At 48.0% G+C, this 21,619-nt stretch overlaps 1 protein-coding gene across 1 annotated transcript in view; it reads left to right on the top strand.

The window, feature by feature from the left end:
• The window catches only part of NECAB2 (N-terminal EF-hand calcium binding protein 2), a 263,854-nt gene that overhangs the window by 22,071 nt on the left and 220,164 nt on the right, over positions 1 to 21,619 (top strand). Inside the window, exon 2 of the mRNA XM_060253951.1 lies at positions 5,110 to 5,134. Coding sequence (XP_060109934.1) covers positions 5,110 to 5,134 — 25 coding nt within the window. The remainder of the gene's footprint in view (positions 1 to 5,109; positions 5,135 to 21,619) is intronic.

The raw sequence follows: 21,619 nt of genomic DNA, 5'->3' as shown, positions 1-21,619 counted from the left end.
CATGTTAGGAGCCTATAAACCATACATCATAGGAGTGTGCATTACTCATTATCCTCGCAATAACTGTGGTTGCTAAGCTCTGGTTCATAGAAGCAAAATATGTATTTACTGTGCATGCACAGCTTTTGTATGCATGAACTGACTGCTGGGTTCTTCACAGTTCATGATCACGCATATAAATAAATATATGTGTTGCACCTGTTCACACAATACGGCAGCTATCCTATGTTGTTACCCATCCTGAGCCCTCTTGTGGGAAGGGTGGAATAAAAATCCAAAATAGTGAATAATAATGTGCATATATGGATGGTGTGTGCTCTTTTTTTTTGTGTGGTTGGTGGGATCCTGGTATGCATGACCAGGGCTTTTTTTGTAGCAGGAACTCCTTTGCATATTAGGCCATGCACCCCTGATGTAGCCAATCCTCTAAGAGCTTACAGGGCTCTTAGTACAGGGCCTACTGTAAGCTCCAGGAGGATTGGCTACACCAGGGGAGTGTGGCCTAATATGCAAAGGAGCTCCTGCTACAAAAAAAAAAAAAGCCCTGTGCATGACTCAAAGGGGCCTGTTCTGATGTCATCACGTGCTGAAGTTCCCTTATCCTACTCCCTGGGAACATGTAACATGCTGGCGTCACACCACCAAGTGGGTTAATGTTATGCCAAAGTACAACCAAGGCAGATGAAATGCTTGAATTGCGTGTTTGGAGCACCCAGTGTTGTTTTTAATTCAACTATTAAATGTGTAGATGTCTGATTTGGATCAGGGCCACAGTGCAAAAGCAGGAGGTTTAAGCTTTTCTCCCTGCCATTTTACTGATCTAAAATTGTAATAGAGTGGGTTCAGTGGATCGATGAGGCGAGGTGGTAGTGAAGCATCAGCTCTTTATTGTATCCAACACAGTAAAAGGTTAAGTATAAGGCTGGAGCCTGGCCCATAAGGCCAACTATATATGCATGACCGGGTTCCTTCACAAGCACCCTGTTGGCCCATTCAAACAAGCAGGGGGGCCGTGATTGGAGCAGGGCAGCAGGTATTCGTATCCTGCTACCCATTGTTCCCTAGACCTCAAGCTCTGGTCATCTGGCTCCAATGAGTCAGGCAGGATGCCACTGCTGGCACAATTACTCTCATACGTAACAAAAATGGTCCAGGGAACAACTCATATGTTTCATACATATTAGGGGTGACAGCCTTCAGATGGGACCTGGGGACCCCCTGGAGTTACAGCTGATCTCTACACTACAGGTCTGTGTTAGAAAATAACTGGAGACTTTGGGGTGGATCCAGGAGAAGGCAGGGTTTGGGAAGGGGAGTGGCCTCGGCATGGTGCAATGCCATAGAGTCCACCCATCAAAGCATCAATTTGCTCCAGAAGAGCTGATCTCTGCCAGCTGGAAATCAGGTGTAAAAGCAGGAGATCTCCAGGCCCCACCTGGAGGCTGGCACCTTACTACAGAAATCAGTTTTCCTGGAGAAAATGGCTGCTTTGGAGGGTGGCTTCTATGGCATTGTAAACTACTGAGGTTCCTGCCCTCCCCAGGTTCCACCTGCAAATCTCCAGGTCTTTCCAAACCTGGTTCTGGCAACCTTACCCCCTCCCCCCCATCTCCTGCCTACTCTGTATGCATGGTAATGGAGTATAAACAAAAGGTGGGAACTCTAGATATGTAACTCCCAGCAACATGTCTGGTTTGTCCCAGTGATGGTCACACTTGCATCAAAACAGATTTTGGGGAGATTGCAGCAAAGTGGGGTAAAACCTGAAATGTGGCCAATTAGGATACTTGCAACCCCCTTCCTCCAAACTGGAGGGAAACTTCTGGGTGAAAGCAACCCACATGTTTGTAGGGAAGCCTGTTTTTCTCCACCTCCTCCCAGTCTGAATTTCTGCCTATCAACAGAACTGTTGGGAAGGAAGAAGGTGGCACCCGTAGCTGGTTTATTTGTTTTTCTTAAATAAAATCTGTGATTCAAGCTTTCGTTGATGAATCACACCAACACTCTGAGGCTGAGCGGGTCCCCCCCCCCCCGCCCCACAACTGACTTTCTCTTGTGGTTCTTTTCCCACCCCTCCTCTGCTCCCCGGATATTATTTCCAATAAGATGTTGTTGCTCTTCTCTTCCTTGTTCTGCTTTGCTTTGATCTAAATTTATCTCCTTCCCACCCAGCATGCTCAGGCATCTCTTCTTTTACTACTGTAAATTAATTATTGCGGGCAACGCAAAATCCTGAAAATCTGCTTGCTGACAACATTTTTTTATGCCAGTATATCAAATTTCATTTCACTGTACTTAGCTTGCAACACTGCTTTTGTCTTCTGGCTTGAGCTTCTATCTCCCCTGGGCACAGACCTGCTCTCTCTTACGATGTTATTTGCATCCTCTTATATTGTGAATCTGTTTTGCAACAAATGGAGGGGGGGAGTGTACACACCATAATACCTCTGCTGCAATTAAGATATAGTTGTTGTTTCATTCTGATTTCTCCCTGGGTGCTTGTTTATCCTTTATCTCACCCCACGCCTCCCTGGTCTCCAGCAATGCGGAAGCATTTCTGCAGCGCAAAGTCAAGATCGGCAAGGGAACAAAGGTGCTGGTTCGGTTTTCAAGCTAGGATGCCTGAAACTCTCAAAGAAAGTAAAAGTAGTGCTTCCCCAGATCTGTTCGGATATAACAGTGGACACTGTGGAGTTAGTGCTTCTTTATGAAGGCTCTAAAGGTAAAGGTAGTCCCCTATGCAAGCACCAGTAATTTCCGACTCTGGGGTGACATCGCATCATGACATTTTAACGGCAGACTTTTTACGGGGTGGTTTGCCATTGCTTCCCTAGTCATCTACACTTTACCCCCAGCAAGTGCAGCACTCATTTTACTGACCTCGGAAGGATGGAAGGCTGAGTCAACCTCGAGCTGGCTACCTGATCTCAGCTTCCGCTGGGATCAAACTCAGGTCATGAGCAGAGCTTGGACTGCAGTACTGCAGCTTACCACTCTGCACCACGGGGCTCTCATCAAGGTACTAACTTGTGCAAGAAAATGCCAGGTGGGATGTTATGTATCACAGGTAATCCTATGATTCTTTTACCAAATTATAAAAGCTGCTGTTGTGATTTGAAACTGGAAAGCTGCAGGGGGTGTGTGTCTTTTAAATTTGTGGTGCCATTTTCCTGTTGAAAATGATCCTCCAAGATGTTTTACTCCTTCTGGGGAATACATGCTGGGGGCCTGCCTCTTCACTGCTGAAAGGATCCCAGAGAGAGGGGAAATGTTGCACTTTGTCTGAGCCAGTTCCCTCTGCATTCCTGGAGTCTTTGGGGGGTAGAGAGCCATCAAAAAGTTCCTTCTGCTGCTGAAGTGACTGGAGGGCAGAGTCCCTGGCATTGGACAGAGCACACCCTCAGGCTTGCTTGTTCAGAATTCCATTCCTGTGGATGCTTCAGAGATCTGAGGAGGTCAAGAGCTCAATAATCCACCAGTACCAATTCATTAACATAGTGATTCTCAACACAGTGCTCATTCAATGATGTGTTTCCTGGCACCTATTTCTTTCTTCTCTGCAGCAAATAATGAATCTTGGCTTTTCTCCATTCACTGGAGTAGAAGGTGCTTCAAAAGAAACCCATCATTAGCTTGGAACCTGCCAACACTTTGTGATTGGCCCCAATCCCCATGGCAGCCATTTTGTGACTGGTTCTGTCTCACATTGCAGCCATATTCTGTTGGTATCAACTACCCTTTCTTACGTACTTCCCATAAGCTGAACAAGATTTGGGAACCTTGTAGCACTGGACTTGGCTAAGTTCAGCCTGTGGGATGCTTTAGGATTCACCTGCAACTCTACGGCTTAGGGTGAATACTTGAGTGGTCCTGTGACATGTATCTTTAGCCTAAACCCAGTTCTCTTCTATTCACCACAAATTATCTGAGGACAGGCACCATGATGGCTGTTTGGACAGTCACAGTTCTCTCAGACCTCTCTCAGCCCTACCTACCTCACTGGTGTGTGTTGTGGGAAAAGGTGATTGTAAGCCACTTTGAGACCTTAAAGCAGAGGAAAGCAGGGTATAAAAGCTCTTCTTCTTCTTAAAGACTAAGCAGTTTAATATGGTGTCAGCTTTCATGAGCCAGTATCTACTGCATCTCATGGATGTTGATGAAAACTTATGCTGCAATGAATGTGTCAGTTTTTAAAGATAGGCACTTTGTTGTTTAGGCTGCAGGATGCTAACAATGTGATCCTCAGCACAGTTACACCCATCTGAATTTATGACTTCAGTGGACTAAGAAGGTGTGACTCTGCTGGGTATTGCCCTGTAACATACTACTCTTCTGGAATTTCTTATTCTTCATGGAAATTTCAACGACCCATTTTGAGCTAGTCCAGGTGACTAATATTTGTTGGTAATATTCAAGTCACTTCATTTATGGTGACCGTATGAATTAATGGCCTCCAGAACCTCCTACCCTTGCTCAGGTCTTGCAAACTGAAGGCCATGGCTTCCTCGATTGAGTCAATCCACGTCGTATTGGGTCTTCTTTTCCCGCTCTCTTCAACTATTCCTAGCATTGTTTTTTCCAGTGATTCTTGTCTTCAGATAATGTGACCAAAGTACAAAAGCCTCATTAAGTTACTTTAGCTTCTGTGGATGATCCAGGCATGATTTGATCTAGAACCCACTTAATATTTGATCTAGACTCCACTTACTATTATTTACCAAATGGTAATTTTTCTTGTTTTGATTGATCTGTATTGTCTTGCAAGTGATGATGAGGTGAGTCTTACTACTTTTCCTCCTCCTTCTATGGATTTCTGATGAGGTACAGGATGCTCAGATTCACCTTGTCTCTTGGAAGGGCTGCAGAGGTGACTGACTGATCACCTGGGTCACAGTTGGGAGAGGGGCCAGTGAGGCACCTGTCTCCAGCAAAACCAGAGCATTGAATATATAATATATTGACAGCTATTCATGCTATTTTAAGATGTATTTTTCCAGTCTGTAGTCATTACATGTGTTTTCAAGGTGATAGAGTTGCTTTTGCTCAAAAGCTTTGCATTGTAGCAAACTATGAAAAACATAGTAACCATGTAACTTTCTTTAATTTTAGATCTTCAGACGAGCTGACAAAAATGGTAAGTTGACATATTTTTTGACCTTTTAAAGCTCATCTTTCTCCTAGAAATGATTGAAGGTAGGTTTCAGTTATTTTTAAAAAATACGTATGATTTATTTATTCAGGCTATTTCTATAGTGCCTCTTCAGAGTCCTACTCCAGGTAGATTACAATTAAAACACTCGAGTAAAAGAACTAAAAAATATAATGTGGGATAAAATGACTTCAGATGAAGGAAAACCTTAATCTACTGGAAGGTCTGTCTATATAATTCATGCTGCATATTCATAGTAAATGCATATTTTTCATATTAAGTTAAGAATGTGCATGCATTTTAAAACAAATGGGAAAAATGGAATTTGGAGGGGGGTGTTGGATAATGGAAATGTTTTGGGAAGTCCATTCATTTCACTAGTACATGGCAGTCTATTTTAGGAAGTACAGCCAGATTTCAGGCTGAAAAGGACATACAAAAGTGTTGAGAGAGATTAAACTGACAGTAAAGCTTTCCAATCATCATATTAAAACAAGTACTTCTAATGGAATTCTGCTGAGAAGCCTCTCTTTCTGCTGGTTCAGAGACATGGGCATGCAGGAGCTTGCTTGACTATAAGTATCCTCAAAGATTGCTTTGCTGAGGTAGGTCTGTTCTGTTTGAGGATGATTTTTCTGCAGATTCTTTCTGATGCTTTGCAATAGCTAGTGTGTGGTTTTCCAGCATGCTCTCATCCTGGGAGAGTTCGTTAAAAACCGTCTTGAAAGGGTGACTTTGTTTTGGCTTGTGTTTCCTGGCATCATGTACACTCTTATTCTAGTAATTTCCAGCAAATATTCAAAAAGTACTTCTTGTGAGCACAATGAGCAAGAGGCAGGGTGGCCTACCAGCCTCTGCCAAGCCCAAAGCAGGAGTTTTTTTCCTGGACACCACAATGTCAGCTCTGCCCAACTGCCTGTTTACCTGGGAGTGCCTAGTGGCATTCTAGTTCACTGCTAACCTGGGAGTGCCTAGTGGCATTCTATTTCACTTCCTGGAGTGCCTCTGACCTCTGTGCCCTACTGTCTGCCTTTCTGTGGGTATAAGTGAAGCACCTTCTTCCATATCTTCTCTATGGCAGTGATCAGACAGGCATTTTGGTCCCATATAGTTGCTTTTCCCTTAATAGATTAAAAGGGCTTGTTCACATAGCCACATCTGGCAGGTGCGAGTAATACCCCATCATAAGATGAGTTGGATATGGAGTAAATAGACAGTAGTTGAATTCTAGTGCTAACAGATCGCCGCACATTCATCCTGTGTTTCCAGGTGTCTGAACTCCCCCGGTGCACACTCAAACCAGTTTGGAAGCGTGAACCTTTACTTCCCGCTTTGCTCTTCTGTTTTTTAAAATGGTAGAGCATATGTTCATGGGTGCCCAGGCATACCTAGGAATTTTTTAAAGTCAATTTTTTTAAAAAAAAATAAGACCAGACTGCATGTACCATGGTTGACACACAGCACTAATCTGAACAGTCAACCATGGAAGAAGCATGTGGTGAGACTGAATCAGGGTAGGAGTCTGATGGAAAATCTTCATCACACAGTTTGGTGGAATACATAGCGCTGCCTCCAAAGTGCCCCAAGCTGCCAGTTTGACCGCAGTCTACCTTTGTCCAATGGCTTGGTGATACAAAATGCAAGTCCCTGCCAGCTATGTAATGCCACCTGCCTTCTTGTGGGGCTAGATGTCTCCCTCTGCACACTTCTGATGCTCTGGGGTGTTAAACCAGCTTAGTGAGGCTAGGAAGGATTGTGTTGTAGCCAATTAACTGTTTCCATGAAAGGTCATTCTGCTTATCATATACATATATATGTGATTGCAGAAATGTCACAGACTGCCATCTCCTTGCTTTTCACGGCTGTTGACATTTCTCTCTGGCTCTCTCTCTCTAAGTATGTGTGTGCATGCATGAGCACACACAAACAGTGCTAACTCAGGATATATTTCATGCATCTGATGAAACAAACACTAATCCAGAAAAGCTGCTGTTAAGTCTTCAAAGTGCAGGAAGACTCATCATGGTTTTAATTGAAGTGCTACCATTGAGCCCTGGGATATTAGCCCAGGTGTTTCCAAGGAATTCTGTTGTCAATCAGTGCACTTATGTTTCCTGAATGAAGCAAACAGCAGATCCCCAGGGCCCTTTCAGGTAGGGGAAATGATGCTGGGGGAAGACCCCATGTGCCACAGTTAAGGTTGCCAACCTTCAGGTGAGCAAAACAGGAGAAAAACAACTGCATAAATAAGAGCAGCTTTTATTCAGATGCTCTCCTTTTTGAATAATAAAATCAATACATTTGAAAAGGGGTACATGCGGCAATGCTTGTTTTTTTCTGGAACACATACAGTGTACAATACTTGTTAGTATATACAGCCACTGAATGGCTTCCAGGAGTCAGAAATAGTAAGTTACAAAATTATAAGCATTCGTCCACCAAGTCCAAAAGTCCAATATCCAGTAGCATCAACTCAGTCACTTGAACTTGAAAAGAAGAAGTATAACATTTGTATAAGAGCTATTCCTTTTTGTGCAGTTCTTTTTCTGTTTCTCTGAACTCTGTGCTTTAGCCTCTGGTTGTAACCCTTAGGTGGGGGCTGGAGGTCTCCTGGAATTACAGTTGATCTCCAAGCTACATAAATGACTTATTTATTTAAAACATTTATTCCCCTTCTCCTGGAGAAAATGGCTGCTTTGGAAGGTGGACTACATGGCATTATACCCTACCAAGGTCCCTCTCCTCCCAGACGCTTCTCTCCCAGGTTCCATCCTCAAATCCCCAGGTATTTCTGAACCTGGAGTTGGCAACCCTAGCCACAGGCCAGAGCTGAACTGTGCTCTCATTTGTGCATGCCTGAGAATTAAGTTTCAGCTTGACGCCTGTTAATTCAAAGTATCCCTCTTCCACCTGGCTGCTGGATTGGGGGGTAGGGTTGTCAGATCCAGGGTGGGAAACTCTAGGAGATTTGGGGATGGAACCTGGGGAGGACAAGAACCTCAGTTGGTGCAACACCATAGAGTCCACCCATAGAGCATCCATTTTCTCCAGGGGAATTGAGCTGTAATTCCAGGGGATCCTCAGGTCCCACCTGGAGGCTGGCATCCCTACTTCTCCCCCTTTGGATCTGACGTTTGACATGCAGGTACAACTGTTTTGAAAAGAATGAAAGAGGCTTAGGACCTTACTGATCCTGAATTGCCTGCTTCCATACCGGACAATGAACACATTGCGCCAGGGAGAGCAGGGAGGATATTCGGGTAGGCAGGGAAATGCAGGTCCTGCTTGAGCTGATTTTGAATTTTCTCATCCCTGCTGTTTTGATCCTCGTTTCAGTTTTGCTTCTCTGTTGTGCAAATGGACTCTTCATCTCTTTTCACACTGTTTTCCCTTTTCTTGAAGTGACTTTCCTCCTCTAAAAGATACAAATTTTAAAGCATCACCTTCTCAGTATATACGCTATGTGTGTTATGTGCCATCAAGTTACTTATGGTGACCCCATAGAGCAAGGGTGGCCATACTGTGGCTCTGGAGCCACGTGGCTCTTTCACACATATTGTGTGGCTCTCAAGGCCCCCACTGCCCTTTGGCCAGCTTGGAGAAGGCATTTGCCCCCCCAGTCGAAAGAAGAGACAGACACGAGTGTTGGGTTATAACCGGGCCGCTTTATTAAATCAATTAACCTGTAAACTCGGCAGGGATAAGGCCTGACAGAACAAGCCCTGGGGTCACCCCTTGACCCCGCCTTGTCCTAAGGGCGAGCACCCCTGCCCCCAGCACAAACCCGCCGTAATTCGGGTTGTAACTGAGCGGCCAGGCCTCCAGCCATTCATCACCTGGGCCAGCATCGATCCCCATGGAAAGATCCGCCCAGGTGAGGCTACCCGTGATCTGCATTTCCCGCACTGAGCCGTTTAGCCCATCTGCGGTTCATACAGACCACCAGCACCACTGGTGCTAGGCCATAGGGTCTCCCCTGCAAAATCCTGTGGCCAAAACATCCCCCAGCCACCGCCAATGCCAAGCCTCTGCTTAGGCATTAGCGCCCCACCGGACGGCCCAGAGCCGACCGCAAACACTGCCGAATTTCCTCCAAAAAGGCCCGGTTGCCCAACTCCGACAGGTGGACACCATCCGGCCTATACAGGTCAGCTTGATCTACCCGTATGGCCGGATGAGGCAAAAACAAACCCAAGCCACCCTCCATGGCTACCTGAAGAGCCCTATTAACCTTGCTCCTCGCGCGCTCCACCCCCCCAGGTGAAAGGGCATACCTCCACACCCTGCGTGGCAGAATAGCTGACCACACTAAAAGCACCCCCGGCCATCTCCATCTAATCTCATGGAGATCAGCCAGGGCCTGCTGCGAGAGAGCCTTCCCTCGCAACAGCCCCAGGTCGTTCCCGCCCAAATGAACGACAAGTATGTGTGGAGGCCTGCCAGCCCTTTCCCTGAACAATAGGGGCATAATTCCGGGCCAACGCAGGCCCCGCCGTCCCAGCCACTCCACGACGGCCCAAGCACTGAGCCCAAGCTGGGTACCAACTGAAGACCGCCGAGCTTGATGGGCAGCCCAGAATACCATGCTGTGCCCACAGATGAGAATACGCCGTCTCTCACCCCGAGCCACAGCACCTGAAAAGACAGAATAGTGTTAAACGAATGAATCAAAACCCGAAACGCCCAAATTCAATGACCGCTAACTGGGCCACCCATGGGCACCTTTCAGGTCAACAACGGGCGCACATACGACTTAAATGCCGCCGACCGCCATCTCCCAATCCTCCGAATGGTGGTTGGCGTGTAACCCATTGAAGCAGCTGTGGAGGCTGCTCCAATGCGGAACGAATGTGTACCAAATTTGACCCCCTCCAAGCCGATGGCACTCAACGCTCGACTCGTCACAGCCCAAAACTGAAACTTGGTGAGAGGGGACCCATCCTCGTGCCTGAAAAAGGGGCCCTCCACACAGCCCCGTAGCTGAATGTAGTGTGTAACTGCCTGCACCGAACATAACTCCGGTACCTCACACCTACCAATTGTTATGATGGACCCCCGCTGCCTCTGGTCAGTCTTGGACCGCCGAAGCGTCAAAATGATCTGCCCCTGAACCAATTTGACATCCCCGGCTTGCAGCGCCCTGCGTGACGTATCGGACTTAGCTTGCAAAACTAACTCACTAATGCGCAACGCGCCAAAAAACGCCACCAATGATGCCGCGTGAAACAACGCAGCCTCAAAAGGAGAAGAACAAATAACAGGCCAGCACCCAAACAGCCCCTTCAAAACAGCTGGGGAAATGGGCTGCCGATCGTCAGAACGTGGGCCACGCTCCCTGGCCCACCCCTCCAACATCTTCCTAATGCGGAAGTCTGACGTATTATCCACAAACCCCTGGGCTTTACTCAAAAAGGCCAAAGCAGCCAGTTGGCCCCTAATAGTCCTAAGCCCCAAACCCCTTTCCTTCTGGGAAACGCTGAATTGCATAATGTGGGCCGTGGGAATCGGCCAGCAATCCGGCAAATCAGCGGCCCTCCTGAACTCCCAGAATTGGCAAGCCGCTCTATTATATGCCCTTCTGGTGCTAGGCGCTAATGCCAACTGAATGGCCCTACCGGCTTCGGCTTCCCAAGCTGCCATAGGTCCCATGGCATCCGTGCCGGCCGCGGGTCCGCTTCTGGGGCGAGCTGCCGAAAACGCTCCATCTGTTGGCGAGATAGAGCGTCCGCCACCCCATTGCAGACACCGGGTACATGCCTTGCCGTGAACAAAGTGTTCAACTGAAGGCAACGTAGCGTAAAGGCCCTCACCAGATTCATCACCACTTTGGATTTCGAGGTCGAGGAGTTGATAACATGTACAACTGCCATGTTATCACACCAGAAGAGCACAGAATGGTTGGCGAGCTGCTCACCCCATAGCCAAACTGCGACCAGGATGGGGAAAAACTCCAAAAATGTCAAGTCCCTAATGAGCTCGCTATCCAACCATTCCGCCGGCCACTGCTCTGCACACCAGTGCCCTCTGAAATAGACTCCAAACCCGGTAGACCCTGAGGCGTCAGAGGAGATCTGAAGCTCGGCTTCAATCTTCAACTCCTCCCTCCAAAAGGAAACGCCATTGAATGCATCCAGAAACCTGACCCATACCTCCAGGTCCGCCCGCATGCCGGCCGAAATGCGAACCCTATGATGGGGAGAGCGCAACTGGCACATAGCGTCACAAAGACGCCTCAAGAAGGCCCTGCCTGGTGCCACGACTTTGCAAGCAAAGTTGAGGTGACCAACCAACTGTTGCAGGTCCAACAACGAAACCTTGCGCCTAGCCATAAGTGTAGCCAACCTGACCTTGAGGTCGGCTACCTTTGCCTCTGGCAGTCGAGAAGACTGGTTGAGCGTATCCAACTCGATACCCAGAAAGGTAAGCACCTCACAGGGCCCTTCCGTCTTCTCGTGTGCCAGGGGCACCCCCAGCTCATCGGCCAGCCCCTGGAATGCACATAGCAACCTGCCACACTGCCCAGTACCCGGAGGACCCACGAAAAGGTAGTCATCAAGGTAATGCGCAGTGGCCGAACACCCAGTCCTGTCCTGCAATGCCCACTCCAAGAAGGAACTAAATCGCTCAAAGGCAGCGCATGATATAGAGCACCCCATGGGAAGGGCACGATCCATATAAAATCTGCCCTCAAAACAAAATCCCAGGAGCTCAAAATCATCAGGGTGGACTGGCAAGAGGCGAAATGCCGACTTAATGTCGCATTTCGCCATCTCCGCCCCCACCCCACAACCACGCACAACCTTGACCGCCTGGTCAAAGGAAGTGTACCTAACCGAACATAGCTCCTCTGGAATAGCATCGTTAACCGACGCCCCTTTGGGGTAGGACAAATGGTGTATGAGCCGGTACTCCCCGGGTGCTTTCTTCGGCACCACTCCCAAAGGGGAAACCCTCAACGCCGGGACAGGTGGAGTGTCAAAAGGGCCGAGGACTCTGCCCTCCTCGCACTCCTTGCCGATCTTAGCTCGAACAATATGCTCGAGACCAGATACAGACCTGAGGTTGGACGCAAAATAAGGGGCCCTTGGCCCCTGAAATGGGATCCTAAAACCAAATGCAAACCCGTCGCTCAAATATTGCCCATCAGCCTTACGTGGGTACCTCTTCAAAAGACTATTGAGTACCCTCAGCCGAATGGGACTGGGACCCCTTACCAGGAGGCTGCTGCCCTGCACTGCCGCCAGCGGGGCGCTTGCCCCCTCCCCTAGGCTTTGCTCTGCTGCATGCGGACATAGCATGAGGCCCGTTACAGAGCGGGCACTCATGTTTGAACCTACAAGGCTTCCGGGGGCACGCTCCCTTTGAAGCGAACTCCCAACAAAGCATCCGGGTTTGAACCGGCTGGCCCGCCGCTGGGCGGGCCCCTGTATTCTGCAGCTGCTTGTGAACCAAATGTCCGCTGTCGGACCTGTCCCCCATGTTCGGCTTGGCCGGCGACATCAGCTGCAACCAAAGCTGTTGGTTGACTTGATCCCAAGGCAACCCTGGATTGACTGCCGCCCTCATTCTGAAAGCTTCGTCATATTGCAGCCATGCTGCACCTACGAAGTCCGAATAAGCCCTATACACTATATCCATGTATTGGAACAGGGCGGCGGCCCTTGTTGGCTGAGCCCGGGCGATGACACCCGCATAAATTAGAAACCCCGGCAACCAGTTCGCCCAGGTTCTATCCACCTTCCTGCGCTTAAGCTTTTCTTTCTCCTTTTCGTCAAGCTCTTCCTTGCTTTTCTTTTCGAGCTCACGATACAGGAGGCTGAACACATCAACGAACTCGCCACGCAAAATTTTGTCACGTGTGGCGCTCGTTAAGTGATCACCCAAAGGCAACGAAGTGTCGCCAAATGGGATCGCGTGGCATGGAATACTAGAATAAGGGACGGGGGGGGTAAAACCACCCCCCGCCTGACCCCCTGGGCCACAAGCCTTGCCACTGTGCGTATTGCTGCCCGCCCCATGGCAAAACCCCTGACGTGGGTGGAACCATCGCAGCCGCCGGGGTGGACGGAGCCGCCTGCTGGACTAGTGCCTGCGGACCAGATCCACTGAAACCGGCAGCCCCTAAACCGTGGCCCTGCATCGCAGGATTCTGCATTGCCCAGGCCCAGGGGGACCCCAAATCCCAGGGAACAATGGGTGCCCCAGGTTGCCCTCCGCCCGAAACCCCGCTCCCCATCACTGGAGGGAGGGGTTGCGTTTGTACTGGTCCCCATGGCCAATGTGGTGTCTGGTGCTGAAAACACTTACCAGCATCCAAAGAAGGACCAACACCATCAGGAGAGCGGGGCAAGCCGTCCCCAGCGCCGCCGCCCGTCGACTGCTCCCCAGACGGGCCCTCGCCAGGATCGTCTTCTTCATCCAAATGCAGCGAAGGATCAGGAACAGCCGCTCCGCCCTGCAACGCAGACAAACGGGCCAGCATCTCCGCTTCAAACATGGGTCGCTTTGACCGCTCTGAAGCACGGCGGCGACCCTGCCAAATCGGGGCCCCTGCAGCGACTCTCTGCTGCTCCAAGGCCTCCAGCTGCTGGATAATGGCCAACCTAACCTGATCTCCCGAAATTTGCCCCTCATTGGGGCCCGGTTGACCGCCGCGGCCCCTGGGAGGGCGAGCGGGCTGTTTGCCCTTAGCCTTCCCCACACCCTTTCTAGGTGTCATGATACCCCACTAAAACCGCAAACACCCCGACTCAAACAAGAATGGGCTGAAAACTAATTAGTAGCCCCCCCAAAATCGAATACAGCACTGCAAATGCACAGCAATGACGGCCCAGCACTGAGCGGTCAGCCCGGGTGCTATTCTCCTTCTCTTCTCTCTTCTTCTTTTTTTTTTTTTTAATAATAAAATGGCCGCCCAGAGACGGACTCAGCCGGGCCCTAAAATGGCCGCCCAGCAACAGTCAGTCACCCCAGCGCACGCAGCTCAGCTAAAATGGCCGCCCAGCAACAGTTAGTCACCCCAGCGCGCGCGGCTCAGCTAAAATGGCCGCCGCGCACGCTCCCTGCAGCACAACGCTCAATCCAGGCCTAACTCCCGCCCGAAATCAGCCGCCGCTCGCGCTATAAGGCCCCGAAAATAAGCCGCCGCTTGTGCTGCCGGCCGCACCCGGATTGGTGAATACTAAGAGGGGGGGGGTGCAGGAAAAAGGGGGGGGGAACCAGCAAAGATATGACCACCCCGCGCTGAGCGCTGGCCCGAAAATGTCCGCCGCGCGCGTCGCGTGCTATGCACGAGGGAATTTAGAGGCCTAAGGCACCCCAAACAAACTGCCGCCGCTCGCGCCGCGGGTGCCCCAAGGCGGCCCTCGCTCACGCCGCAGCCCGACCCGGACACAATCGTCCCCAATAGACTCCCTGCGGGCCCCGAAACCAAACCGCAAAGAAAAGGCTCCTCAAAACCGCCGAACGCTCCTCAGCCGACAGAGCCGCTGCCCTTGCGTGCCGCTCCACCGACTCCGCGTCGCCTCCGCTTCCCAATGCCTCAGCCCGCACCGGCCAACGACCGTGGCTCTCCCTCAGAGAGCCAGGGAAGACGACAAGCACTCTGGGCGGAGCCAGGGCTTATAAAGCCCTGACCACGCCCACCCCCTATAGGACAGCTCAAGAAGCCAAGCTGTTCCTCACTTCTTCCGCGGGGGCAAAGACGGCCCCCAGCTTAATCGCGGGCGAAGCCGGCGCAGCTGGGAAGGTGCCGAGCCTTCTCTCTTTAAATCACTTCAAAGCCAAGTCAGCCAGCAGCTAAGAGATTGCATTTAAAGTTAAAGTTGCTTTCTTTCCACCTCCACCTCCTACCCCATCTTCCTCCCTTCCTTCCTTTTCCTTCCTTCCTCCCTTGTGGCTCTCAACCATCTGACACTCATGTCTGCAGCTCTCAGACATCTGACGTTTAATCTGTGTGGTTCTTACATTAAACAAGTTTGGCCACCCCCTCCATAGAGTGTGCAAAGCAAGAGATTAACAGAGATGGTTTGCCATTGCCTTCCTCTGCATAGCAACCCTGGTACTAACCCAGGCCAACCCTGTTTCAGTTCTGAGATCCGATGAGATCAGACTAGCCTGGGCCATCCAGGTGAGGAGGAATTATATATTATATATACATTATGTGAGTAAATGACATATACTGTACATATAAATACCATTTAAATTGTGCAAAAGACTGGACAGCATGGGCATGCAGTCTGAACAAGTTTACTAAACCAAAAGTGAAAAGCAGAGAGCCAAAACCCTGGAGGGATCTATTAGTAAACAGGAAAAGAAATGACATGAAGGTTGTCCACTGATCCCAAGATACGACCCTACGTGTCCGTGTAACTAGCAGTTGGAAAGGAGCCATCTAGCAGTTCTGGAACTTGCTACCAGATGGTATAAAGGGGAGTTCAGAGAGGTCCAGATGATAAAATGAATAGTTACATAAACTCTAGTAATATGCAAGCGGGAAACTTTTCCTTCTCACATTTAAAAATAAATCGCAGCTGTGTAAGTGATTTATGGTTACATAATTGGAGAGTTGTATATTTCCCTCAGACAAATGTCTCCAACTGCATTTATGTTTTCTTGCTTGTCAGCAGTAGGTCTAGGTAGTTTTTTTCTCTCCAGATGCTAAATTAGAGAGGAAATACTGCCTCTCAAAAGTATTGCCAGCTCCAGAAGTTGAATCTTCATACCCTGTGACCCAGGGCTTTTTTTTGAGCAGGAATGCACAGGAGCGCAGTTCCAGCTGGCTTGATGGCATAATATGCAAATTAGTTCCTGCTGGGCTTTTTCTACAAAAAAAGCCTTGTGTGAAACAATGGTGACATCGGGAGTGTGACCTAATATGCAAATGAGTTTCTGCTGGCCTTTTTCTGCAAAAAAGCATTGTGCAAAACAATGGTGATGTCAGAGGTGTGTGGTCTAATATGCAAATGAGTTCCTGCTGGGCTTCTTCTACAAAAAAAAGCCCTGTGACCTATTTAAGAGGTACGATGGTAATCATTTTGTAAGTTGACAGATTGCCAGGTAGTGGATAGAGATCTCTTGGGATAACTGCTAATCTCCAGGTGACAGATCAGTTTCTCTGGAGAAAATGGCCGCATTGGAAGGAGGACTCTATGGAATTATACTCCACTGAAGTCCCTCCCCACCCCCACTTTCCTCAGGCTCTGTCCCTAAAATCTCCAGCTATTTCCCAACCTGAAGCTGGAAATCCTGGTAACTAACCAGATTTCTTGCTGTGGTTATCATCATTGAAAAAAAATCTCTATTGCTTCTACCTCACCATTCTGAGCTGCTGCTGTTCCCTGTGACAGGATAATACCATCTTGTAAACCACCCAGGTTGCTTGCTGGGGTCACCATTTTGAAAAACATTTTGAGCATCACCTCTGCTGGCTTATTCTGAAATACCACCATTTTAAAGGGTGTTCCTTTGTGATGTCTCAAGTCTGAGAGGTGGCACTAGGCTAGGTGAGTCCTAGTGGTACAAGGAGGTTGGGGAACTTCTCTTTGACATTTGGGAGAGGAAATATTCAGCTGAAGCTGTCACCATACTATGGACCTCTTTGAATATATATCTGAAGAAATGGCTGCTGAGGGGCATAGGAGGATTGCTTTGGATTCCTGCAACAAGGCCAGAGTGCTGAGTCTGCAGTATGATTGCAAAGGTGTATCCAAAGGTGTAGAAACTCTGTTGAGTCCATGACTATAGCATTCAGAGGAAAAGCAGGTCATAACATCAGAGTAGAGATATTATCCCATGGGATGCTTGCTTCCATGCTGGGAAGGACGGGGTTTGGGGAGCAGACTTCAGCAGGGTACAGTGTCACAGAGTCCACCTTCTAAAGTAATCGTTGTCTCCAGAGAAATTATTCCCTATAGTCAAGAGATCAGCTGTAATTCCAGGGTCTCACCTTAGCATCCTTAGGTTTTTCCCAACCCAGAGATGGATTACTTAAGTCAGATGGGCAGGAACAGCATCTACAAAGCTCCAGGAGAACTGATCACTACAGTCTGGAGATCAGCTGTGACACTGAGAGATCTCTAGGCCCCCCTGGATATTGGCAACCCTAGTTTCAGTGCCATTTGCAGCCTCTGCTATGATACAAAGAGTTAATGGCTCAGAACAAAGAAGAAATGTACAATTTTCACACAGATCATGTGGGGATCATTGCTTTCTAACAGCAATCCTGTTTGTAGCTAGGGATGGGCACAAACTACAGTTTTGTGGTTCAGTTCATGGTTTGTGGTTGAACCATGAACTGATACACTGACCGGTGAACTGAACCCATTCATGAGCCATTTAAACCCCTGCTATCTGCTCCCCATCATAATTGGTGGGGAGCAGAAAGCAGGGGGTAAATGGCTCCAGGGGGTAAGTTGACACCAAACAGGTGAGTGACAGAGCTCCCTGCTGCTCAGCTTTTTTTCATGAAGCCCAGAAAGCAAGGGGTTAAATGGCTTGGAGCTATTTAAACCCCTGCCTTCTGCTCTTCACAAACCACCACAAACTGTATCAAAATTCATGGAAGTTTGGGGCAGCTCTTCAGTTCACAAACAGTTTGCAAACCAAGAACTGGTCAAAATTCATGATGAACTTTCATTTGTGTGCTGATTTGTGCCCATTGTAGTGGACTAAGCTTTATGATTCATCCTGCTGTGCTTAAAAAAAAAAAGTGTGGCCCCAGCCCGATGGAGTTGTTGACATTCTGTGCTACTTTGTCCTTTCACTGCAGTTATAATCAGTGACCTGTAAAAAATAATACAAAGTTAACAAATTGTGGATGCTTTAACAAGTAAAAGGTCAAACGGTTAAAATACAGCCAGCTACCTAAAAGCCTTTGTGTGTTGTGCTTGCCTGACATGTGAATCTCAAAATCAAAGCGAAAATGAGAGGAATCCAAGCAGGTATGTTGGGCAACTCTTATTAAAATGAATCTTTGCCAAGATTGCTTAGTGGATGGATTCAGTGGTGATGCTTGAATGCCACATGTAGACCACAGCAGATTCAATATATCAAATTAGCCAATGGTTGCATTTCCCATTAAAGCCTATTGATGGTGTGATGAATTGGATGCTAGCAGGGCAGAGGCAAGAAATAGATTTCTGTTATCTCAACAAGAAGGTGGTCTTAGATGTGGGGCTGCTGGGCCATGCTAGGAGCACTCACTGCCCCACAACCAACTGTCCCAGCCACAACTATGGAGTAATTGAACTGCATGAGGGCACCATGCTGTGGGGGGTGGGGGAGGTTGCAAAACTATGGTTTCCAACTCTAGGTTGGGAGGTTCTTGGAGATTTGGTAGTGGAATCTAAGGACAGTGGGGTTTGGAGAATGGATGGATCTCAGAGGGGTTTAATGCCACAGAGTTGACACCCCCCTCTTTCCCCCCCCCCCCCCAAAAGCTGCTGTTTTCTCCAAGGGAACTGATTGCTGTAGCGTGGAGAATTCTGAGGGATCTCCAGGTCCCACATGAAGTCTGGAAACCCTGTGGGATATCCCTAGGGTTGCCAGGTCTGACTCAGGAAATATCTGGAAACTTTGAGGGTGGAGCCAGGAGACTTTGGGGATGGAGCCAGAAGCAAGGTTGTGACAAGCACAATTGAACTCCAAAGGGTGTTCTGGTCATCACATTAGGGTTGCCAGATCTGTGTTGGAAAGTGCCTGGAGACTTTGGGGGTGGATCTGGGAGAGGGTATGGTTTGGGGTGGGGAGGGGCCTCAGCGTGGTACAATGCCATAGAGTCCACCTTCAAAGCAGCCATTTTCTCCAGGGGAGCTGATCTCTGCCAGCTAGAGATCAGTTGTAAAAGCGGGAGATCCCCAAGTCCCTCATGGAGATTGCCCTGAGGAGTATACATGATGATTGCCTTATGGTTTAGCCCTCATGCAGCCTTATTCTGGGGCCCAGTTCTCAAGATTCCCTTCACACACACAGGGCTTCGAGGCCTTTTCACTTTGGGGCAGTCATTTAAGCCTTGCATTTGTGCTTGTCTGCTTAAAATTCCATGATGGATAGGTACACCCAACCAGACAGTTTGGATAATGAGCATTTCACACAACAAAGCAAAAAAAAAAAAGAAAATAAGAACACCCCCACCCTGTTAATATTTCCTCAGCTTTGAGCGGCTTGCAAACCATGATTGTAACATCTGCTGTGAAAACGTGAATTGTCATAATATTAGGGAGATGGGGTGTTGGCGCCTGCTGAGATCCTTTTGTGAGTTCTGGAGATGTACATCAAGGAGGTGTGAAATCGTTCTCTTTCTACTGGGAAAACATGAATTGTGAGACGGATGGTGTCACCCTAAGATGTGGCTGTGCAATTTTTTATTTTTATCACGGTGATATAAAAAGCAAAAAAAATATCCACTGAATCCTTTCCAAGTATTGTTATCTCTGTGCTAGGGAAAGCTTGGCCTGTTTGTTTTAGGCTGAGCAACATGTGGGAGATCCATAATTAGCATCTCTCCTGCTTTTTAAGAAGCTAATTAGCATCCCCCAGTGCTGTTTGGAAAGACAAGTCCCTTGGGAAAGAGAGGGCTTAACTCTTTCCTTTCCTTCCATCCATGATTTAAATAGCCCCTCTTAAGGAGCAGTTACCTCTGTGGGAAGAGAAAGGAAGCACTAGGACTGTCTGCTTCCTATCTGCGGAGCTAATGGCCACTTCAGAGGGACTATGAAAAGTGTGTCTCTTAGTACAGGACCTACTATAAGCTCCAGGAGGACTGGCTACATGGGGGGGGGGGGGTGACCTAATATGCAAAGGTGTTCCTGCTACAAAAAAAAGCCCTGCCTCTTCCCATCATAGTGCATTGATGTCATGCATGTCACATTACTACCTGCCACATACTTGTTCAGTGCATCTGATGCTTCTGCCTGGGGATTAAAGATGGATGTCTCAAGTCTGGAAAGCTTCAGCCTCTGCTTTACATCACAATGACTTATGAAAGATAAATATTCCAGACCATGGAATGTAAAGCAAATGACAAATTACACGGCAGATAACATTTTATAACTATTTTATCTGTTTTAAAGGGGAGCCAGCATGGTGAAATGGCTAAACTGGTTGGACTAGGAGGTCCAAATCCACATTAAATCATAAAGTTCCATGGGAGACTTGGGACCAGTCACTATCCTAGCCAAGCTCGCAGGATTGCTTTATTTGTTTAGTTTAAAAAATGAACAACCACAGTAGCTAAAAAATTAAAAATCCACATCTTGAAAACCCTTCAAACCAACACAAAACACATTGTTGAATTAATTAAAACTAGAGCTAAAATAAACATACAAAGCCATAAAAACAGCAATTAAAACATTGGGCAGGAAAGAAGATTCACCAAGGGAAGGCCAAGTGAACCAAAAAAACCTCTTCACCCTCTGGTGGAAGATGGCAATAGAAGGGAGCAGAGGAGTCTGTTGCCCAAAGAGCCAGTCTCCTAATTAGTTGTGAGGGAATTAGCTTTAAAAGAGACAAAGTGAGAGAGAGTAACTGGGATTTTCCACCTTTGTTTATGGGGATTTTTCCCTTAGGAAAACTCTCAAATAAACCAGGCAAATTTTCAACAGGAAAGGCATTTTAATAAAAAGAAATAAAAGGGCAAAACTCTCACACAAACACACTTAAAACATGCAAGCTAGCTAAGAGCAAAACGGAGGAGCAGGAATAGTTGAGGGGGAAAGTGTTGCAAGTGCCAGATCTTGTAGAGGTCCATGGAAGCAGCAGCAAAATGACCAGCATTTCATGGGGAGAAGAGAAGAAACTCACAAAGTTAGGATGCATGCTGTTAGTACCCAGAACATACACATTGCTATGGAGCAGGATGTCATACTTTATAAAGCAAAACATTCTCTGCGGCAAGCTTACATATTGACTCCCAAAACAATAGCTTGATGGGTTTTTCAGAGCTAGACAATGATTTGTAAGAAACTGGATGGGTTTACCTGAGGAGAAATATAAGTGTTAATGGTTCTTTGATGACCCTGTAAGTACCAGATGGGAAAAGCTACCAGGTTTGGTGAATAGTGTTCAGTGTTACTTAATTAGGGTAAATGGGTGAGGAGAAGTGAGGCTGGGTGTTGACCAGATTAGTCCAAGGTAAGGCAGTAGGTTCTTGGAAGACCCGTTGTCCTAAATTATGTATCTCTCTAGGATAGGGAGGAGGCTGTTAGCTAGCCATCCGCTCTTTCTCACACACTTCTAATGTCTGGACTTGTCTCTGGCTGTCATCCATTTCCATTTTGGGCTAGGGCTGGTAGTGTATTTCAGTTGTGATATTTGAGATGATATAGTAGGAAGGGTAAGAGCCCCATGGCGCAGGGTGGTAAGGCTGCAGTACTGCAGTCCTAAGCTCTGCTCACGACCTGAGTTCGATCCCGGCGGAAGCTGGGTTCAGGTAGCCGGCTTGAGGTTGACTCAGCCTTCCATCTGAGGGCA

Source organism: Heteronotia binoei, chromosome 14 (assembly GCF_032191835.1).
Source record: "Heteronotia binoei isolate CCM8104 ecotype False Entrance Well chromosome 14, APGP_CSIRO_Hbin_v1, whole genome shotgun sequence".
Lineage (NCBI taxonomy): Eukaryota > Metazoa > Chordata > Lepidosauria > Squamata > Gekkonidae > Heteronotia > Heteronotia binoei.
This window is presented reverse-complemented; position numbering and strand designations above follow the sequence as displayed.